Raw genomic sequence first — 23,548 nt, forward strand, 5'->3', positions numbered from 1 at the left:
GGAAAGAAAAGAAAGGGAAAAACCCAGGAAAAAAGTAAAGAAAAAGAAACAGGAGAAAAGAGGAAAAAAATGCAGTATGAAGAAAATTAAAAAAAAAAAAAAAAAAAAAAAAGAAGAAGAAAAAATGGAAAAAATAAGGAAGGGAAGAAAAGTCAAGAGTGCAGTCACACCAAGTCCACCTGTTGGAAAATATACCAAGTTTAAAATTTTTAATATAATTTTAGTCAGGGGTTTCGTTTGCCTTTGCCTGGAGGAAAGGAATTTTAAGTTACTTTTTGAAAGACTGTTTCATAACTCAAGGCGTGATGCGCTTAACAGCTCAGCACACTGGGAGAAGCACAGAAGATACAGAAAAGATCACAACCATGAAGGACCATCAGCTCCACACAGCGCTCCTGGAACGGTCAGCAACACCTGCTCGGGAAAAGACCCGTAAGAGAACCAAGGAATGAGGAGCTCATCAGCATCGGAGGCAAAGAAATCTGTAACCAAAAGAAACGAAATACTAAAAAAAATGTAACTTGGGACCAATGAACATCGAATCAATGAATTTCTATGGGTTTTGACTGTGAAAGTATCTGAAAAATCTAGTAAAGAGCCATATGTCACGGAATGATTTCCTCTGCACACCTGGGTATGTGTGGATGAAATGATTTCTGTTGCACATCCTGGCCAGAATAAAGTAATGCCTTGATTCTCTAACACTAAAAATGTTGGAGAGTTCTTGTTTTTCCCAGAGTTTTGGTGACACACTCTTTCTCATAACTGGGTAAAGAACCAGCTCCATGACCTCAGAGAGAAATAAATGACAGCCAAATAGCCTATAGGATTCTGATTCATTTATTGAATACATGACAGGTAAGACAGACAGTGTAAAATCACATGTATTATTTGTACTTTAAAAAAATTACAATAAATTACTGAATAATTAGTAAAAGCAATTTTACTAATGGCTGCTCTCCAGTGATACAGGACAGAGGAGGCAGAGAAATAAGAAATATGTACCAGCTGTGAATACAGACGAAAAATGTCACGAGGATGAATTAACACTGAGTAGCACACCAAGCAGTGTTAAATGGGAACATCCACATGTGTCCTTCCTACCTTTAGATCCCAAGTGCCAGCCAAAAGCTGGATCAAACCTTGCCCTCAGTGCGAGGTCTGCTCTGGGTGAGCAGCAGCGTCTCTCGCCCTGCCCCTGCAAGGCCACGGCCTCTGTGCTGAGATGAGTTTATCTGTAGTAACAGCATTACTTCTCCTCCCTTGGAGAACACACCCTGCTACCAGAAGGGCAACTCATAGTTTCCTCTGGTTTTAATTGATTTAAAAGATCACTCACTCAGTCTCCCAGTTATTCTGCATCTAACTGGAATGAGCTCTGGTATTGAGGTTTCCTATAAGGAGCTGGTGGCAGAGTCACACTGCTCTGAAATGTTCCCCTTCAGGTACAAATGCCCGTGGATGTGCAGTAGTTTCTAAGAGCACATCCATTTTTAAACTCTCAAGAAAGGACAGTGAGCAGCAGCAGGTGGCACAGTGCTCCTGCCCCAAGCATTTGTGAGGGCTGACTGATCACAATATTTTTAGGGGTCCTCCTAAAAACTGGACCCATCACTAGCTAGGAAAAACAGGGAATCAGCACTAAATAGTGAATGTACCGACAGGGTACAGGAGAGCAGTGTGCCACTGCCCTGGAATGCTGAGGCTAATTCACTGACTTCTATTTTAGGAACTTATTCCCTCATTATAACCATCATGGGCCCACTGATTGACTCAGTATCACTTCTGCACTAAAGTCAAGGAGCTTGTGGCTTCCCAGACAAACTAAAACAAATGTCTTTCAAAGAAATAGAAAAGCAAATGCTAGAAAACCACATCTGCCTGAAAATTCCTGAATTCTGAAGGAGAAAATAAGTGATCATCCACTATGAAAATGCCAAATCCCATGTGAAAGAAACCTGAAAGTCTGAGTAATGTCTGTGTTTAGATCTTGGAGTGCTGGGAGCAGTGGGGAACATCTGCTTTATAGCTGCTGAGTCACAGAACAGCTTACAAGAACGTAGAAGATTATTTATAGGTCAGAGTCCTACAGTACTTGACTACACTGCATTAGCTCTTGGACTGGCAGCCAGAGGTGAGCATGGTTTCAAGCCAGGCTGCATCTGCTGTGCAAGTTACTCAGGAACCTACAGCAAACAAGGGCAGGCAAGGAGCAGTTACTGTCTGAAATAAAACTTCATTGAAATAAAAGATAGCAAAAGGCAGACATGCATAATTTATGGTGGTAATTCTATATGTCGGGGGCTATTAGGTTCTAATGGCTCTCAAGAATGTAATCTAACTCTCTCAGCCAGAGTAGCCAAAGAAACACCTACACAGTCATTGTCAGGAGCCCCTTCTCAACTGGATTCTATTGTAATTGTGTAGTTTCTAGTCTCTGAATAAACAAAAAGAACCCCAAACAGAAAATACCAAACCATCCTGCCATCTGCCGCACTATCTTCCTGTTTTATCTCCCAAAGACAACTCCTGCTTTCTTGAGTTCACCCTGACACAGAGGAAAGTTCATAGTCACTGGATGAACTGAACTGCCTCTCTACCTTCTTCTGATCCTTGATCTTTTGGAGAATGTTGACTTTTTTCTCAAAGTAGTTTACAAGGGCTGTTTCTGTCAGCATGGAGGCCAAGATCTGCTCGAAGGAGATGGACCAGTCAGTGTCAATGGTGCTGCCATACCTGGCAGCTGCACTGCTGCCCTCACAGCCCACCAGCACCGTGTCGTCCGCGATGTCTTCGCACTGCAGGGAGCCCGTGCTGACCATGGAGTAGGAAGACATGGACATATCATCTTTGGTTTCATCATCTGATAGCAGCTGTAAAGGAGAGCCTTGTCCTTCTCCTGACCCATCTCCTAGAGTTTGGTTTTCCTGCTGTGTTTTTTCAGGCTGAGCATCAACATTGGCTTTGTCCTCATGGTCACCTTGGGGTTGCTGCTCCACTGCTGAATTCTGACTCTGCTCAGATGTTGGTGACTCCTCTTCACTCACAGGATCTTGGGTATTGTTTGCTTTGCAGTCCTCAGACTTCCTCGTGGGCCTGTTTGAGAATTTTTTTCCAACTTCCCCAATCCGCAGAAGCAGACTGGCCACAGTGGCGATGGCGTGGTACAGCTCCTGCTCCACGGGGTCCTCACTGAACATGTTGTAAAGGGTCTTGCATAACTCTATGAACTGTTCCTTTAAAAGACAAAGACCAAATAATCATGTATCAGTGGCAGATGAAGCAACAGGCACCATCTCAAATGACTCACTGCTTATTTGCCTCCCCACCAAGTGGCAACTTACTGCACTGATTCAGAACAGTCTGACACAGACAAACTCCCCCTCTCTGCTGAGGGTAAATTGAGACACAGCTGGCAATTTAATAGTGGTGGGTTTTCTGCTGACAGATGAACAGAGTAGTCACATATTCACTAATGCTAAGAAAACCTGAAGTTTTACTTCTATTCTGCCACTCTTCTGTGGTCAGCTTCTAAGCATTTCTGAACTGTTTTAAGTAAGACTCATCAAGGAAATTAGAGACAAAAAAGATCACAACAGCCATCTGACTCTCCCTTCTGTAACCACATTCTTCACTCTCCACCAAGCAGCTGTAACTCGAAGCAATGCAAAACCAAGAAAGCTGAACAAGTTTCTGTGACTGATGGCGTATTTGAAACACCCTCCTCTGGAGGGAAAACAGAGTGCAGTTCTTATAGGAAAAACTGGTCTGTGAGGCAGAGGGAATCCATTACATTTGGTTGGTTGATACAAAGCAGATTGTCCATACCCACTGCAGAATTCAACAGAAATGTGTGGAATTAGAGGTTCTAAAGCTCACCAGACCAGAACAGCAGGGAAAGCTATGGGCAAGGACTGAATATACTGGCACAATGGCTGCACGTACTGCAGAACTGCACTAAGCTGCCACTGGAAACCTTCATACTCCTTTCTTACCTGGCTCATTTTGGGGAGATCTTTAATGGTTTCTTTCTTGTTCTCTTTCTCCTTGGCCCACATTCTTAGGTAGTATCTGTAGTCCTGTGGACTGGTACCTTTCTCCTCTGCAAGACAAGAACAAGCCACTAGTCAGATGGTTTATGATTTTAGACTTAAAAAGTGAATGCTGAGCCAACAAAAATCAGGCTTGAAGAAGGTGATGGAGACAGCCCAGGAAAGCATCTTCCAGGAAGGCTGCCTTGTTTCCTGCTAGTTTATCTGATGCAGCTCAGTAGAGCAAAAAATTTAACAGTGCTGCATCAGCTTGACTTCTCACAGACGAACTCTGTGAGTTGATAACTTTCCCAACATGATTTACAAATGCTGTGATCTTGGTATGTAAAAGAGTTGGAGCAGTAAGGCACAAGGGATGCTGATTTTCCAGCTCACCTCCTGCTTTACCTCTGTCCACAAGGGACACTTTGCAAGGTCTTCTTGATCACCATAGGACAATGAACAGATCATGATATGAGAGAGATAAGATTACAATATGGCGTACTGTTGATGAAATTACCTTTTTCTGGACCATTCTCATTTCTCCTTCCTTTATCTTCTTGGGTTTCTAAAGAATTATGGTATTATAAAATAATTAATAGCTGATTTTCAGTAATACAACACACAAAGAACTTCAGACAACTCAATATACCAAATTTAAATTATACAAGAGTATGTTTAATAGAAGTTAAATCTCACACTCTCTTATTATGGTTAGAGGAGTGAACAGAACAGGATGCAAGCATGAGGCTGATGGTATGAGCTGGATAAAGAGCCACACTCAAAAAGTGGGTTGAGGAGCTGAGGTAGAACGCAGAGGTCTTAAAAGAAAGTGTGAAAACATAGATATGAAAGATAGAAAAGCAGTGTGATGGCTTAAAGACAAGGATGTTCAGTCGTCCGAAGCAAGATAATGAATAGAAAAACCCCAAACCACTACTGAGCACATATGTGACTAATGCTTACACTCCCCATTATTCACTGCCTGAACTGACATTTTAGGAGCAATTTGCAGTCTAACTTCATGAACTTCACTTCTGGTTCCCTACACTGTCATAAAAGCAAATAGGAAGTCTTGGTTCAACTCAGACTGTTAAATCAGCCACTTAGCACCAAACTGCACAATTACCTCTTGTACTTACTCAGACTTTTTTTGGGCACTGTTGTGTTTTGGTAAATGTTTAGCATGATTGACATACTTTGACCTCCCATTTGACAATCCCTAATGTTGTATTTTAAGAAATGCAGTAAACCAGTCTACCAACACTTCAGCAATTCAGTGGCATGCATCCTTATTCCTTTAAACTGGAGGACTGTGGAGGAGGCACAGGGATCACCTACCAGGCCAGCAAGCCTAGTACCACCCCCCCTCTGTTCTGAGCATCTTTTTGACCACCAGTTTTTAGGACGAGATGAATTCCACTGAAAGAAGCCAGACAAAACCTATTTTGATCAAGGCTGAAACTCAACAGTCTGAAAGATATTTAATTACTTATAGCACTTTATTAATAATTAAAGTATCATGAGCAAGGAGCAGCAGCAATAATTTCAGAGTATGTACATCAGCACCCTGGGTTGGCAGGTGGTCTCAGCACCACAGCCATGCTCAATTCATGCACGAAATCCATGGACTGACCTTGAGACTCACAGTGCAGGCAGATATCCAGCTCTGAGACAAAAGGAGATACTTGAGCAGCAGAAAAAGGGGTTGAGGGGACAATATCCCAGATAAAACAGAAGGAAAGGTCAGACACAGACACAGAGAAAGAAACAAAAACAAGAAGAGACAATGAGACTTGCATGAAAAACCTAAATCATGGGTGAGAGACAGGGGCTGGTGAAAGCACACTGCTCCTCCTCAGCAGTCTGTGCCCATGTTTCAGAGCATGCTGTATCCTGCATGGAATGGGCACCATTCCAAGGACTTTTAGCCTCAAAATTCTTCCTCATCATGCAACGAAGAAGGTGAACTCAAACACACTGGCCATCCTAACACACTGCCAGCATGAGACCATGCCTTATACAAAATCACTGTTCAGAGCACGTGGATCTATGCTGCAACTTCTGCTTAACTGAGAGGTAAAGACAGAAATGTTGCATTACCTTCTGTTGTCACATCCTCTGTGAAATAACTTGTGGCCTCCAAAGCAGACTCTGTCTCCTCTGCATTCAGAGCTGCATTGAGAGAGAAGCAAATGTTAAAATCTCTAACTGAACAGCAGTATGACCCACTTCATTAGCAAAACTCCTGAGGCACTCCCTGTCGATGTCAGAGCAGCTTGTGTTCAATAGCAGCAGTACACAGAAGCAGTCACTCACCAGGAGGCAGGTGCAGTTTGTAGAGTACTTTGAGTTTTTCAGTGAGGTCACCATGGTACATCCCACCTGGCAAAAAAAAAAAAAAAAAAAGTTAAGAAAAATAGCACTTTAATGATAAAGAATCACCCTCTGCACACGGGTTCTAACCAGAATGAATTCCCATACAATGACTGCTCAAAGTCCTGTGCAGAATCAATAATGAAATCCACACCAAAAAGGCGTATTTCATCCAGCTTGAGGCTTCCTGCCACCCTCCCCCCTCATGACAGTGAGCACACCATTATCTCCTTTCAGTTCTCTTCTCGGAAAAGGACAGACACATTTTCTGCAGCATTCCATCTTCTTCAAAAACCCCACTTACTCATTCCTGTCACGAACTCCTTGAAGTTGATGAGAGAATCCCTGTTCTCATCCAGGAGGCGGAAGAGGCGCCCTGCCAGCACAGGGGTGTGTGCCCCACAGGCCCAGGGGGTGAGGCTGCTGAACAGCTCCCTGAACTGCTCCACGTCGATGCGGTACTGCTCCAGGTAGGGCAGGCTCTGGTCCCGGCGGGCGGCGGCCGCGCGGTTGCTCCCCCAGTAACAGCTCATCAGGTACTTGGCCTTGGGAGGGAAGGGATTAACAGGGCAGATTATGCTGCTCCACAGGAGTGGAGACTGTCACAGCTCAAGAACAGCATTGAGGAAGCAAAGAAGAGACGTTTCAGGAAGCACATTATCTGCCTTGTGATTCCTAGTGTTACTTCACTACAAAAGAATATGAAATGAAGGAAGAGACACAGATTTTGGGAAAAACACATGGAATTATTTAAAGTGAAAAATACAAAACATAATTTCATAATTTCATAATAAATAATTAAATAATTTCATAATTTTTTCATAACAAAATGTCACTCAGGCTTTATTGCACAGGGAACGTGGAGGTTTCAGACCTAAGCCTCTCTTCTCCGAGTCTACAACAGAGCACAACCGACTTTGGGAAATGCAGTTGGGTAATACCAGTCTTTTAAAAATATATGCTGGCAAATAGAGGTAAAGCCCTTAAGTAATCTTGTCACAATTACAGATGAGGTCAATGTGAAACCTGAGAATAAAATCTGAGGTACAGTCAATCCTAGCTCCCCATTCTCAGGGCTATGTCACATTCTCTTCTATTGACTCTACAGTTTCTTTCGGAGTATCATTCAAATACTGTGAATGTGGTTTGGCCACCTTTGGGGGAAAAAAATTTAAAAATAATTAACCAAATAGTAACAGGGCCAGTCCTACAGGAACCATGTGTAACAGAATGCTACATCAGTTTCTGATAGGTCACATTTAGAATTAAAAGCCATTGCTTCCCTTTCAGCTTACTTTGCTATTTGTACTGTGTGACAACATCTCTTCCTCACTCTCAAGGAAGGTTTCTTACCTTGAACACTACATACAGCTCTTCTAGTTCTTCCATAGAGAAACCAATGTCACCAGACACAGCTCGGACCTGTAGTTATGGATAGAGTGAACAATTTATTTCAGAAGTAGAAAAATCAAATACAATTCATATCTTCTCTTCTGTGTTACACAGATTTTTCTGTGAAGAAGACAACTGCAAGGAGATACCACACAGAATGAGAAGAAAAACATCATCATTCTAATACCCCTGGAAACCAATCAGGAAGGCAGTTTGCAGTCAAGCAGAAACTGCTGACATTTTCAGTAGTTTACTGTGCTTATTTCCTGTTTGTGCAGACCTGGCTGAGCAGAATGTGTCACCCCTCCCTCTTGGTTTTATCTTCAGATATTTGACTTGGATGCATTCAAAGAACAACAGTGAAATAGATGAGATTACACTGATGAGATTCTCCACCTAGGACATGGTAGATAATGGCAATAAATATGGACACACCCCTTTGGCCATGAACCCTTCAGTAAAATTCCTTAATGCAGTCTCTAAATGGCAGTAAAATAATTATCTGCTAGCCAGCTTTTCTCAAAGATTCCAGGCAAGCATTAAAACAGACAGCAATAGGCATGGGAGGCTATGTCAAAGCCTACAGGTGTTTTTTATCTCCCTCCGTGAGAAACATCTCATTCAACCATTCCTTCAGTCTTAACACTTGGTCTGCTACAGCACAAAGTTTCTCAATGCTCACAGCAAAACACTTTCCATGAATGTGCCATTTGGCAGCTCATTCAGTCTGGGAGTCACATACCACACTCTTCTTGGCTGTATCCTCCAGAGACTGGATCACTTTCAGCCTTTGTTTGAAACGCATTTGTTCAATGTCATCTGCCTTCAGATTGCCAAATTTCTACAAGAAAGGAAGCAGATCAGGTCAACATCATCTCCTGAAGAGCGAACAACCCATCTTCAATTACGCATTCTGTAACAAGTGTATTATGCCCTCAGAGATGACCTAAACCCACTAGAAGCCTTTTACCAGCAGCAAGATGAGAAAAAACTTGAGCTCTATTCCCTATTCACTCCTGTCCTGCAAGAGAAGTAATTCAGAGTTCATGAGAAATCCAACATCAGAGGTCTCTACAGAAAACCTGAAAAAGGATCTGACAGAAATACAGGTCCTGTACTGTGGCAGAGATAAGAGAACAGACAGGTTGTCATTCCTTCCAGCCCTGTCATTTTTTCCTCTAGGAGCCCCATGAGATTCAGCCAGAAACACCACAGTCAAGAAGTTTTTCTATGCATTAGGTCAGACAAGTAATATGAATTCAGTGACACTCGTTTATAAAAAGAAACCAAGAACAAACAGAGATGGCAGATTTGAAGAAGCAAACAAAACACCGAGGAAAATGACAGCTGCCTGACTGTAAACAGCCAGAAGGGGATGGGGTGAAAAATGAGATAAAGAGGAAAATGATCCCACACTTAGCAGAGAAGAACTGCCAAGCATCAGTTCTTGCGCTTGTGCTCTTTCCATCATTCAGGATCAAATTTCTTGTGAGTTTGTTCTTGGTATGGATTGTGAGGAACACCTCTATCTGTGCAGAGATATTTTAACAGCATTGGCACCATTCTGAGGTCACCTTCCTATTACTATAATGTGGTTCACAGAACAGGATTCCTATGTATGTGAACTGGGATTCTTTCCTATTTCTGCAGAGTACTTCACAATTTTTACCCAGAATTTTCCTCCTTTAACTCCTTAGCACTGACAATCCTCAAACAGAAGTAATAATGGAGACTTTTTTGACAAAGCAGGAAGAAATCTCTAGTCCTTAACTTCTTCCTTACTTGCACTCTTCATTTTAGTCCCCTCTGGTATTGGCAGACACTTTGTAATCAGCCAACAGTGTCAGGTTCTACTCACACCAAGCAGGTGGAATGGCTTCAGCCTGCACTCCTTAAGCACCTCAGTCTATGAATATTGCTCAGATTTTGGCTGCACAAAGTATAAAAAGGGATGTTAGTAGAGAAGAAATCTCTTGGGCAAAAACCAAGCGAGAACTTTACCTCATATGAAGTTTTGATGAGTTCAAAGATGTCGATTTCAAGTGGGGGGTCATCTCCACTGGTCAAAAGTGCATGCAGGTGGGGAATAGGGGGAGACACACTCTGTCTGTTAACTACGTTGTCCAGATATCTGTGGACAAAAATAAGTAAAGATGCAAGATTCCAGGATTAGTGTCCAGAAAAAAGAATATCCTATATGCATAACTCCCAACTTCTTTGTACCACTAATCTAAACATGAAGGAGAATTTAATTTTTCCCATCTAATCTGCAATGATGCCTTTAATGTACCTGGAGTAAAGTTGATTTTCACCCTATTTTGGGGGGGTATTTGCTCTCTTAAAAGTAGGCTTCTTGTCATATGCTGAAGATCTTGCTGCACATAGAAGAGATTCCCATTTCAAACAAGAAAATCTTACATTTACTAGACTTGGGAGATACCTGCTTGATAAGGTTTTATATTTCTAAAAGGTGATTCCTACCAGGATCTGTTCTAAATAGTAAACCACAATTAATAGGTAAACTTCAAATAAACGATCTATAAGAATTCAAATTCAAACTGAGATGCAGGAATTCATTATGCTGCAAAACAGCTCCAGAAGTATGGGACTCCTCCATCATTGAGGCAACAATTAATTTCAGCTGTTGCAGAAAGCAACAGCAAACCTCTCTGAAACTCAAGTTTCATCCTAGAGCATTATCTGTGATCTGCTATGAGGTAGGAAGAGATGATGACTAAAAGCCACTGTTACTATTCTGTTATAAATAAGAACAATAATGGTACCTGCCCAAAATAGTCATGGCTTCACCTTCATCGCAGCACTGTAGTAACTTCTCCATGTTGGCATCAAGGATGGCCAATGACACCTGCAGGATAAACTTGATTCCCTCGTAGAAAAAACAGTCGACAATGACCACAGCACTCTCAAAGGGCATCACACTCAGGAAGAGAGTGAGAAACCAGGAAAGGGATATGGTGGAGATCACTCCCAGGTCCTGCATCTTTTCTGACAGCTGTGGAAGATACTCCCGAGTAAGTTCTTCAAAGATGCCTTGGTCCACCAATGCACCTGAAACAGACAAACAAAACAATGGCGGTGTCTTGTACCAAGCTAAGCAATTAATAAACCAAATAATATGAGTTCAGTAAATTTCATATAAGCCTCTGAACAGCATAACTAAAATTAAGACATTAATTTTTTCCCTGTTCTCAATAAAACCAATGAGACTATTCCTACACTGCAGAGCATGCAGACACAACCTCTTTATACAAACCAACTTTAAAAGCCCAGAGCTTTCACTAACTTTTCCTGAGAGCCTGTTCCACAGATTTGACATATCATTCAGATGGGGAAAACTAAAACTCAGTAATGTTCTTCTAGATATTCCTCCTTACTGCTAATGATCCCTCCTGATACTCATTTTTGGTGACTTCATCTTCCTTGTTATTACTACAAGGTAGAACAACTACCTTGGAGGCCTGTAGTGTCTGTTCCTATGTGTCCATCACACCCCTGCCACTTTAAAAAGAACAGAGTTGTACTTCATTATCTTTAAACCGCATCACATTTAATTAATTCTGAACAACCCAATGTTCCTGGGAGATGCTGGTGCAGCTGAAAATCCAGGCTGCAGCAGGAATGTGACAAGGACTCACCCACTACTCTTGTGTTGTAGTAATCTGGCAACATCCGCTCGCACAGAGCCACCAGGAGCCAGAAAGCCTCCTCCTCATTGCAGTACAGCAGCAGCACTGAGGTGACAATGTTCATGGCCTAGGAGCCATGCACAGCAAACACAGGTGCAGGGGAAAAACACAGAGGTCCTCATGAAAGCTCTGCTATTACAGACCAGCTAAACTTTCAAAGCATGAATACAGCAAACTAAGAGTCACATCTATTTCCAGTTTCTACTGGCATCTGAATCCACAGATGACCTTAAGCCAATTTTTCTTCCTGTTTTCAGTTCCTCTGTTCATGAGGCAGCAAATAATTTGATAACCTTTTGTCACTTTCAGTAAACAACGTGAACAAGAATAATTTTCAAATCTAGAATAATCTTCATAAAAATCTTTGTAAGAATTTGGCCATAACAGAACAACATAATGAGAACCTGTAACATCACAGCAATACACAAAATGAACCTGAATTTCAACCAAGTTGTTTCACAAACCAGCAAATGGCTTCATTTTCAATAGGCTGTCCATGTGCAACATCACTTATTTGATTTAATTGCTCCTTTTAATAAAACCAGTACATGTTTTTTCTGAATTATGGAAAGCACTCGCAGGAAAGCTATTAAAGACTCTGACATGACAGCTAACAGCACTGTGAAAAGTCTACTTAAATACTGTGTTCAAAGGATATTTAAGAGATGATGCAGCATAACTTCTTTCCTACTTTCTCACCACTACATAGACAGCAAGAAGGAAAAGCTTGAAACTGAGCAAAACACTGCAGAAAAAGTCCAGGTCAATCATGGTCACTTTGTAGGAACTAATAAGTCTTCTTTCCTACCTGACAGTACCCAATGGTTGGATTTCTGAATGCATAAGCTGTTAAGACTCTCCGGAGGGCAGCAATCCCCAGTTCATTTTGGAAGGCAGGATGTTCCGGCATAGAGCGGTGCAGATCTCTCTCAATTTCCTCTGTAGCCAGATTGTACCTTCCCATTGACTTTTCCACAAGATCTGCGTAGTAACCAGGATGAGTCACCATCTCATTCCAAGCCCCTGAAATGACAAACGTTGCTTTACCTCTGGTGCTTTGAAACACAGATTTTATTTCCAGTTTCAGAGATGAGAGAGCCAAGAAGCACTGCATGAACTCATGAACTACAAATAGATGTGAAAATGTAACAACAACCTCATTGTTAAATCATGTTAAAGTTTAGGTCCCAACACTGAAACACAGACAAAGGAGGCCAAACAGCTACTAGGATAATAAAGAAAGCCACCAAAAAGTATCATTCAGATGGAATTAACCTGTCAATAATTTCTTCTGGAATGACCTAAGATTCATACCTTTTCCTTTGAGATGTGCAGAAAGCTTATTCCTGCTGTCAACATATGCAGCACAACATCCTACCTGAGAAAAGGAGCCACAGCTCTCCACGGAGATTCTCTGGGATTCCTTTCTGTACCAGCTCCCTTGTCTTGGCAGTGCGGTACATACACATCCCTCGCCCATATTCAAAGAAATGAATGTTCCAAGACTCTTCCTTCATCTTCTCCTTTGCCTTCATAGGAACAAACATGGCTATTTTAGGAGATTATTGCATTTTTATGTTCGTAACAGGTGATTTCTGGATATAGGTACAGAATAGATAGAAATACACGTAGAAATGTGTATAGAAACACACATTGGACAGGAAAAAATCACAGGAAAAATACATTGTGATATTCAAACTCTCTCTTCTTTCTGCTGAAGAAAAGTGTATATTCTAATCTACCCTGTTCTGAATCACTTATGACCTTGCTTAAAGTCAAGTCTCTCCAACTACACCCTGCAAATCTCTACATAAATGCAAGTAGAACCATGGATCATGATGATTAACTAGCAAGCAGAAATACAAGTTCTCCGCTTTCTTGCTCTGAAGAAAAGTTGTTCTTCACAGCCATGAATTCACATCCCAGAACAGTGGTAACACTCATTTCTCAGCCTCTGGTCAAGTATCTCAGGTACGTCAGTACAAACAGTGTAAGCTGACAGTTACCTCTATGCAGCATTATACTGTGACACACACTGATACTGATATATCTGTCATACTGAGCAGGGATAAATTGCATTTCCATCCTAGAGCAGGCCAGGAAATCAGCAACCTACTGCAAACTATTTAAAGTTAATTGTTTTACATGAAAATATTATTTACCCCTTTGGGTCCAGAGAGCTCCTCTGAATTCCTCCTGAAGAGTTTGAGCAGTCCCTGTGAGGCTGTTGGCACTTGCCCAGCACAGAAGCTGACAGGTCGATGGCTGAGAGCAGATGTGGGGCTGACAGCCAGGGGGCTGCTGGAAGGCAGCTCTGGAATCTCCTGGACAAAAGAACAGAAAATGTCTGAGCTCATGCTCCCTCCTCTGCTCATGGCCTAACAGAGATGGCACTGGCTGGTGACAAGCACTGCAAACACACTGTAAGGAGCATTGCTCTGAAAAGTTGATAAAGTTCCTCCCAGCTATTTCCTTAGTACCTCACTGCTGGGATCAGCCACATTCCACTTCCAATCCCTGTCGATGCTGCAGGGTTTCTTGGATGGTGTTCTCTGCAGGAAGTCAGAGATCCTCTGTACCAAGAAATCGCGGTCTTTCAGATTGGCGAAGAAGAAGGTCATTTTACTTTTAGTGCTGATGGACAGAGGGCTGGGCAAGACACTGGAACTATCTGCTTTCTCAACTATTGTCACCTAGAACACAAAGACAAGGGCCATTTGGATCTGGCATGTTTTCCATTATCCATAAAGCATAGCACAAAAGACAGAAGGACAGAAAAGAGAAGAGAGGCCTGTAGTCTTAACATGTAGCTAAGAAATCCCCACCTCCCTGAGAGGAATTATGAGATGACAGGCCTCCTCTGCCCTGCTGGCAAAACAGATGTAATTGTTGGAAACAAACATCTGGCCAGGAATATGCATCTTGTTGAAGGGTGTCCACAAGGTACAGTCTGTATGTCCATCCAGGCATTCATCCTTGGGCAGCCGGAAAGTGGCACGGTAGCACTCATTTTTGGCTCGAGCATCCAGGTCTCTGGGGAAAAGTAAAGGGTAGTACCCTGAAACTTTCTTACTCAATTGAAAAACCCACTCAAACACTAATGTCAAATGTTCATTCCAATCACAACCTTCAGACTGTGCTGTGTATTCTTAGTATTCCTTTCTCTAACTGAGATGCCACCCTCCTCTGACTCCTCTTTCAGCCTTCAGACATGCCTCCCTGACAAGGTATGTCCTGAAATACAAGATAAAATATGCAAGTGCATCTGCAAAACTGAAATGTTATATCAGATCCTGAAACTGCAGAGAATAGTCCCCAGTGGGAGGATTTATTACAATACAAATCTGTTTCTTTTTATGAATCTTTAATTTCAGACAAAGGGGCTGATGTAATTTTCTTCCTTCACTTTTTTTTTTACATATGAATTTCAGCAGTTTCTAGTTGAAAATTCCTTCTGACAGTACCTAGCCATGCATGAGAAAGACACGAGGGTGTATGTGAATTCAGCTCCAATTTGGGATGGGAAGAAAGAGAGAACAAGCAGAAGGCTAATGACTGAAGTCAGTGATGCAGCCCCTAGAGTAAGAAAACCCCAGTAGCACCTGAAGTCATAAAATAACGCAGATTTATCTTTACAACCCCCTATTACCTGTCTCCTTTTCTCACTGCTGGGATCATAGTACCTTTTTAATGCAGAGATGTTCTTAAGAGGCTTCCTGGGCTTTGGGAGAGACTTGTCCTGTAGGAAGCTCTCATTATCCAGTAGCTGCCGCATTGCAATGTTGGCCAACTGCTCCATCAGCTTGAACGTCTCATTGATGTTGAGAAACATGGAAAAATAGAGCTCACTGTCCCTCGTGCTCACTTTAATGCACTCAGGGAACAGCAGTGTAGCATTTTTTTCTAGCTGGGTCACATCCACCCACTGGATCACCAATGTAACTGAGAAAAAGAATTTAAAAAATACTATTATTGCAGTTGAGGCAACAACCAAACAGAAATGAAAGTCTAGCAGCCTCCAAGCTCTCAGTGGAGCAGCATTTTCCCCCACTTTTACACATGGACAGTTCTTTTCTTCACATTTTTACTGGGTTCTCCAAAAAGACTTGGAAATAACCTTTGGGATTAACTAGACTAGAAATAATGCAGTTCCAAAAGGTCTATCTCCCATCCAATAAATGTTTTCAACTACAATTACTCAAGTTTTTATTCTTTCTTTCCAGCAAATTAGCTTTGGACTCTGGAGTTCAGGCTTTGTAAATATTGGGTCCTGGCAGGTGTTCCACATAGAATTCACCAACGTTAAAATACTGCTTGGTTCTCTAACCCAGTCTGACTTGTAAAAAGTAATCTAGTTTGAGTAATACAGATGTACAACTTGAGAAATGTTTTAAAAAATTACTCAGGCATTCAGTCTAAACTGCACTGAAGTGACTTTGAGAGCAAGAACTGATTTACATGCTGAGCCAGACAGAGCTCAAGGATTCCCAAAATGAAAAAAACCTGTCAGCTTAAAAATGAGTTCACATAAAAGATCAACTGCATCAAAAAGATCATGGGAAATGACAGAAACACAACGTGTAGGCTCATAACTCACCCTCTTTGCCCAGCAGGAAGGAGTAGAAACAGAGGTGGTTGACAGTGAGGTACAGCCAGCCCTGCCTGGGGACACGTCCCTTCCAATAGCTGCAGGAATAGTAATTGACCAACTTCTCCACCTCGGGCATCCCAAACTGCTTCCGCATCTTCAGCTCAGCCTCTTTGAATTTACCTGGATCCTCCTCACTCTGGGGCTGCTCATTCTTGTTCTCCTCAGCAATAATGCCCTGAAAGGTTGTGGGAGGAGAGAGGAGAAACAGAAGTGAAGGTGCCTGCTGACAGAAATAACGTACAAAGCAAAGGGTCACAGCAGCGATCCGGAAGGCACAAAGGAACAAGACACAGCACTTATCGTGTCATGTCACAAACAGCAAAGACATGCAGAAAGGGCAGTCAGATCCTGTGGGAGTCTGGGATCCACTCCTGAATACATGCCACAACCACTCATGTTTAATGTTTGACTGAGTTCCTCATGGCTGGCCTGAGAACACTTGGAACATCCTGCAGGAGAACTGAGATCTCTTTTCCCTTGCACATGTGCTACTTCAACTGGAAGAAGATCATCTGCCAGGAAGGGCAGAACTCTGCAGCCTGTCAGATCTTGACTGGCCAGAAGGAGAAACAAATGACCACAATCTGTCTTATGGACAGACAAACACAGAAAATACAGAGTCTGACAGGAGAGCTGAAAAGATGCAATTTCCTGCAGTTCAATAAAGAACTGTATTTTTAAGTTTCTGCTCTGGAGGATTTGTGGGCTGGGAATCTGAAGTGTGTTAACTGCAAAACCAGCAGACACCTGACAAAGTCAGCTGGAGTGCAGTTGGGGTGGAGTTCCCTTACAACCCAGCTGCCTTTCAGACCACTGCCAAGGCAAGTACACTGCCTGCAAACTAGAATTCTCTCTTCTCCATTTGTTGCTAGATGAACCCTTGTTAAACCATTCTCCCTGCATCAAAGGCACAATTGGCAAGGATTTTAAAGAGGTATTATATTTGGATTAGTAGAAACATCCTATGCAGGCTGTTCCTTGAGTTCTACTGCTCTTAAACCTTCCTCTTCAAATATACGTGTTCAGTATTTGCTCTGACTGGGATCTGATGTTGACAATGCTGTATGAATTCCATGACACTTTCAGACCTGTGTATGTCTGAAAAGGACAAAAAAAATCTTACAACCATCTCCCTGTCCTTTCTCAGCATCTGGAAGTCCTTCAGGGAAACATGTCACTTACATGTATCTTGCCCTTGACAAAGGTGGTGATATCTTCTTCATTGTCAAAGATGGACAGAGTCTGCAGTAAGTTATTCTCCAGCCATTCCCAATGCTTTGTGATCTCCTTACGAGATGATCCTAATTGATGGGGGAGAAAGATGATTCCAAGAGCAAAGAAAAAAAAAATTAGAATGAGGTCTTTCTTCCTCCAAGTTCATAGCAGGAAACTAATAATTACTGAACAGTGATTAGGATAAATCACACACACCAACAATGTAGACATCAAGGATATTTTATGTACACCACCATCACGTTTCTAATAAAATGTCTCCACTATCACCAAGGATACTCAGCACACGACCAACAGATCATCCTGTTGCCAATGCCCACCAAACACAGCCTTTCTCCTAGACAAAAAGCATTCTCATGTTCCTGTCAAGAAGCACTCTTTTAATTATTGGCATTCTAAAACAAAAATAATGACCTACCAGAAGAACTTTAAAACTGGAACAATTTTTAGAACATCTGGAATTTTTTAACACCCACAAAGAGGTTCCACTTCCCAGGGGCAATGGTCAGCAGGGAGCATACAAATCAAAAAGCAACCCAAATATTTATGTCAAGAAGTTCTCTTTCTTAAACAAAAACCTCTCAGCCAACTTTCTATCCAACAGTTAGTTGTCTTTAACCATAGAGTCTACCAATTCAAAGTTCAAAAAACAATTTAAAGGACTTTTGTTTAAAAAGTTGCCTTAATTTCCATTAATTATTTCAAATATTTGTCTTTTCTTCCTCTCTGTTGATACCACTATAGACAGAAAAAAAAGCAGAAGAGATTTAAAAAGTCAGTATCCTTTAACAAGATAAAAAACATTGTTAAATGCAGATGAAAATAAATCTTTTAAAATGCAAGTTAAAGACGTTTTTAAGTTTCTCTTTGCCATATTCCAGTCAATTTACCTTCTAGTTTCATATTTATGCAGTGAGATATCTAAAAATGTTAACAGCATGCCTGCCACCACTCAGTTTCTCTATGAGTACATTTTACCACTCTGTGTAGTTAATGATGGAAAAGAAGAAAAACAAACGACACAAACAGTTCCCTGGGAGGCAGCTTCAGCCATGAAATCCTCTTCATATATCTGTAGTTGGCCATCAAGCCATAAAAATCCAATGCCTGAGAATAAAACTAGAAGCAAATGAGCTGTCCTGTCTGAAAGGACTGCAGGGATGGGAATTTGGGTTTGTGTATATGGCCCAATGTGCATGACAACAAAAGCTTGTTCTGTTGCCTCTGTGTATAAATTTACTTGACATCTACCACAGCATCTGACAATGTTTCTAAAAACACAAAATGGTTTATTTTAAGGGCACAGAACTATCAATTATAGGATGCTTTGACTGCAAAAAACCCCCACAGGTTCAGCAACAGCAGCAGGGGAATAAAGTCTGTGTCCTGTTTTGTTTCATGAGCTGCATCTCCTGCCAAGTGACAGCAGCCAAATTGCTCAAATAAGCCTGGCCTTGCTAACTGACATCTTTGTAAGAACAATATTAGAATGACATCCATGAAGAAGTAAAAATTTGTGATTCCTACAAGGTGGGTTATGAGAACAAAGCGTTGAAGAGCTGAAGCTGCATGTGTGACCAGATTGCTGCCCACTAGTATTTACACACAGTGAACTTAGATAAAATATTTGCATTTTTCAACTAGAGAGCAGTATACAGTTTATAACTTTAAAGGAATGCCAGTAGTCTTACTTTGACAGCAGTATGAGAACCAGATATGACCAAAAAAAAACCAACCAACCAACATTGGATGAAGACAATGTGTTTACTCATATTTACTCTGTACAATAATTTATCAAACTCCATTTGGGTGTTACCCAGCCCATCTCACTTCTACATGCTGCAGTGCTTAAAAGTAACTGAGATACAGAGGGTATCAACTAAAACACTCCTGAAATTGAACAAGAATAACTTACTGAGTGTCAAGATACCATAAAATTACAGATCTGCACTAAATATTCTCCTTTTTTCTATGCAGCTCCTGATCTGCCACTTTGTTTTCTGTCTTTCTTAGTTCTCTGCCTCCACCCTCCTCAAAGGGGAACCTGAGTTTCTGTGAAACATGGCAACTTCTAAACCTCTCTTCTGCAGAATTTAAATAGCTCTGCAAGGGAGAATATTGTGTTGGTTGCCTGGGGAGAAGGTGGGAAGAGGAAAAACAAGACATCAGTCTCTGTGGGCCTAGCAAATGATTCATTCATGATCAGATCTTACATCTCCACCACAAAGTGAGAAGTGAAGATTCTTATTATAAACAAAGTTGGTCTAACAAATATGGCTGGAGATATTTCCTCTTTAGCAAGCATTAGGATCTAAAGCTTTAATCAAAGTTCACTAACAGGCATCAGACAGTTGCATTATGAAATTTTAAAAGAGTAGTTACATTTCTCAAGTAAAAGGGGCCTTGATGTTAAAATAAAATACTATCCTAGCCCATTTTCCAGATCTATATACACATCTATTCCAGGCCAGAAATAATAGAAAAAATATAAACTGGAGCAAGAGATTCCCCGAAGTACCTCTGGTACCTTGAAAAATGTTACATGTTCCCATCTTGTGCCATGCTCCTGGTAGGCAGCAGCACATCATCCCACCACCACCAGCATTTGTTATTCACTGCACAATCTCACTGCAGCCTTCCAAATACAAGTTACATCTTGGAAGAAAGAAAATTCCTAATATCTGCAGAAACAGAAGCTTTTGCAGGCTTCAAGTTCCTCAATTACAGTTTAAACAACACTGAGTCTTGTCATTTCTGGAATCCCACTACACCACTGGAAGCTCTTGGAAGTGTCCCAAACAATCATAGGATATTCCTGTGTGGGATAACAAGTCATCTGAACCAAAAAGACAAGAGAACAACTCAAATCCAGTCCCCAACAAGAGTCACATACCACAGGCCACTGCCCAGTACACTTGAGAGTCCTGAGTCTGGTGCAGAATCCGGTATGGGGCAACTCTGGCACTGGAATCCAAAACCACGTCTAGTGTTCCCACAAGGAGACCTAGGGAGCAAAGAGACAGAAATTACAGCAGCAGAATACCAAAACAAAGATCTGGGTTAAGCAAAAACACAGGATGATCACTGCAGAAAATGCTGATGTTCACAGCCTGTGAAGAGCTGTGATGGAAGAGCTGCTGCACTTGGTTGAGAAAATGGAGATACAAAGCAGTCAACCTAAAAAACAACTGCAGCCTGTCCCACTGGTAATAGACAAAGTTTAGATGGCAATTAAATGCCTACTAAGCCTCATTATAGTCCCCAACCTTCATAGAAGAGCTCTCTAATTAAAGTGAAATGTGTCTTCCCCTGTGGGGTTTTTGCTTCTTATAGTGATTTTTAAGATTTTTTTAAAAGATTTTTAGCTACCAAGCTAAAAGACTCAAGAGTTTTCAACACTGCATTTTTCAGAATCACCCCTGCCAAAAGTAGATAACTTGTTCAAATGGAATCAAGTAGATCTAGAAAAACTGGTGCTCACAGGTTTCAAGGATATTTCCAGAAGTACTTTGATTAAACAGATATATCAGCAACTCAAAATTTGGTAATACAGAAGTCAAAATATTTTTATATGATGTTAAATAAGAAAGGAGACACTTCCCGAGTAAATGTTGATGGACCAGACTTTGTAAAGCAAACCAATTTACTTCAATGAAGTCTTTATTTCAATTAGATAAAACAGATATTTAAGATGATTATTTGCTTTGTTATTCTAGACAATGCATTGTGAGCATCTTTAATGCAAATTAACTTTGCAACACACTCATGATTAAAAGTCCTCTAGTACTAGAACTTGGAGAGGGAGCATGGTTACTCCTCTTCAATTCCCAGCTCTCATGGTTTCGGTAAGCCTGTGCAAACTGCACTCATGCATATCTCATTCCTTATCAAGAAACATGCCACTTCCTCTCCCTTATCTCTCCTGGCTATCTATGTAGCAATTAGCAAATTAAGAATATACCACTGATTGTCCTTGCAGTGAAACGTCACCCACAGCAAGCCCATGTGACAAACCTAAACCAAACACGTATGTAAACAGCACAGCAGGACCTGTTTGGGCTCTGGGTTTCTTGTGTTGTTTTAGGCAGGATATGGACTAAAAGTTAACTTTGAATCCTTCCTATGACAATACTGAACGTGTCAAATATTGACACACAGACTGGTAATGAGATGTTTAATAACTTGAGTCTGACAGCAACTCAAAGACCTTTCCAGCTCAGCTGAACATCCCACTCTGACTCTGAGATGTCACTCAGAGCTGCACAGCTCCAGAAGGACACGTGGCTTTTAACCTGCAGGAGCTCTGAACAAGACTCTCACTGAGCCACACTACCTCAAAAAGTAAACACAGCTCAAAGCTTCAACCCCTCAGGAACACATCAGTTTAAATGTTCCCAGAATGGCAACACTCGCCTCTTTTTGGGAAAAACTGGAAAATTGTAGAATACAAGCAATAGGCCTAATGCAAAACTGTACAAGTTAGGTGACATCAAACAGTGCAGTGCAAAGTAATTTTGAACACTGTGAAAAGATGAAAAATGCTAATGATGTTTAACAGCTGCACCATTTCTGGAATTAGTCCTAAAGGGCTAATACATGACAGTCGCTATGTGTAACTGACAAAAGTAAAATTCGCCTCTTTGTAATTCACATAATTTAAAGCATCCTGCACATAAATGGGATTTTTAAAAGTGAGGGGATTTGTTGTTGTTGTTGTTAACATTCTGCTTTGGTGACAGTCATGTTATTTTAGCAGTTTATGTCAGAAACGCGGCTGTTCCCCACACACGGGGTATTTTCCACTGGGCTGCACGCACACAGCTTCACCCCCGGCCCATGGACAGCACAACTTCCACACTGCTGCGAATTATAAATCCCGTCTTATTGTCATCCTCTACACCTTGAAAAAGCACATACATCCACAAAATATGCAAATAAACCACCTTAATAATTCAAAGCAACGCGAGCAGGGCTGAGAAGCCATTTTTGACAAGAGAAGAAGACGGTCCCAGGCACTCCATCAGTGATGTGTCCTCCCCGGCAGCAGCTCCCGGGCCTGCCCGCTGACAGCCCCGGCCGGGGGCGGACACGGACCCCGCGGCCGTGGGGCTCCGGGCTCACACACACAGCGAGGAGCAGCGAGGACACGGGCGGGACGCGCCTCTCTCCCCCCGCCGGGCCCTCCCAGCCCCCGCCCCGCGCTCACGGACCCCGGGCCGGGCCGCAGCGTCCCCGCGGCCCCGCCGCGCCTCACCCGTGAGGCCGCCCCCTTTGCCGTGTCCCCGCCGGCGCTGGAGCAGGAAGAAGGGGTTGGCGCGCTCGGTGACCCACAGCGCGCCGGCCAGCAGCACCTCCTCGGGGCCCAGCCACATCGCGGCGGGGCTGCGGAGCGGAGCGGCCCGCGGGGCTGGGCCGGCCCGGCCGGGGCGGGAGCGGCGCGGGGGGAGCGGCCGGGCCGGGTCACGGGGCCCGCACCGCGCCCGCCGCCACCGCGCCCTCTGGCGGCCCGGCCCCCTCACTGCCTGCGCAGCGCCCAGGCCGCGGGTTCGAGCCCCGGTGCCGCCTCCCCGCACTGTGCGCGGTGGGCACTCGGGGCTCAACGCCGGCCTCTGCAAAGCTCCTCTGCCTCCCCTCTGGCACACTGTGGCCTTGAAAACACCTGAATGGAACGGCCTGAAGGTGTGTCGGGAAGAGGGAGGGTTAAGTTTGATATTAAAAAAAATATCCACCCTAGAGGGTTGTCGGGCACTGGAACAGCAGGGACATGTTCAGCACTCCTGCCCAGGCTGGCGATGCTTCCATCTCCTCTCTGCGAGGATGGGAAGTAGTTTGCCCTTTTTGGTGTGAAGAACATGCACTTCCAGCATCTCAGCCTGGTGGGCTCAGGGTGGGGGTCCTGGCAGCCCCCTCCTGGTGTTCATTTTGGTTCATTTTGGTCCATTTTGGTTCATTTTGGTGCTCGCTTTGCAGCTCTGGAGCCCACCCAAGGCTTGTGGCCCTGTGCAAGGATGATCTTTGCAACCCACAGGACAGTGAAACATGCACTTCACTCTCATCCCTTGGCTGCAGAGCAGCTTCCCAATAAGTTAGTGAACTGCTATTTTGTTTCAAAAACCATTAGAGAGCCTCCAGGCAAACTCTGAAAGTGTTAAAACAGC

At 42.6% G+C, this 23,548-nt stretch overlaps 1 protein-coding gene across 2 annotated transcripts; it reads right to left on the minus strand.

Moving 5' to 3' along the window:
* Positions 1–824: 824 nt before the first annotated feature.
* Positions 825–22,849, minus strand: TBC1D9B (TBC1 domain family member 9B). Of its 2 annotated transcripts, XM_063413309.1 has the most exons (22): positions 22,645–22,849; positions 20,284–20,394; positions 17,340–17,458; positions 16,104–16,332; positions 15,190–15,448; positions 14,332–14,539; positions 13,987–14,199; positions 13,669–13,830; positions 12,885–13,035; positions 12,315–12,529; positions 11,456–11,573; positions 10,583–10,868; positions 9,801–9,930; positions 8,542–8,640; positions 7,761–7,829; positions 6,712–6,952; positions 6,351–6,416; positions 6,135–6,206; positions 5,668–5,718; positions 4,552–4,599; positions 3,996–4,102; positions 825–3,236 (listed from the first exon to the last, which is right to left on the minus strand). In XM_063413309.1, exons 1-22 carry the CDS (start codon positions 22,760–22,762, stop codon positions 2,544–2,546), a joined length of 3,765 nt encoding a protein of 1,254 aa, XP_063269379.1. In that variant the 5' UTR covers positions 22,763–22,849; the 3' UTR covers positions 825–2,543. The 2 variants fall into 2 exon arrangements, with proteins under 2 accessions (XP_063269379.1, XP_063269378.1); XM_063413308.1 differs by lacking the exon at positions 5,668–5,718 and having other exon boundaries at positions 22,645–22,848.
* Between the last annotated feature and the right edge of the window lie 699 nt (positions 22,850–23,548).

This window comes from Prinia subflava, chromosome 16, assembly GCF_021018805.1.
Source record: "Prinia subflava isolate CZ2003 ecotype Zambia chromosome 16, Cam_Psub_1.2, whole genome shotgun sequence".
NCBI classification, from domain to species: domain Eukaryota; kingdom Metazoa; phylum Chordata; class Aves; order Passeriformes; family Cisticolidae; genus Prinia; species Prinia subflava.

Excerpts from the sequence above, each read along its gene's own strand:
- TBC1D9B (XM_063413309.1), bottom strand. The coding sequence starts at position 22,762 with ATGTGGCTGGGCCCCGAGGAGGTGCTGCTGGCCGGCGCGCTGTGGGTC. Across the intron at positions 13,036-13,668 it reads AGCTCTCTGGACCCAAAGGG|GCAAAGGAGAAGATGAAGGA; the intron begins GTAAATAATATT and ends GTTCCTATGAAG. Across the intron at positions 9,931-10,582 it reads GCCATGACTATTTTGGGCAG|ATATCTGGACAACGTAGTTA; the intron begins GTACCATTATTG and ends TTTTGTCCACAG.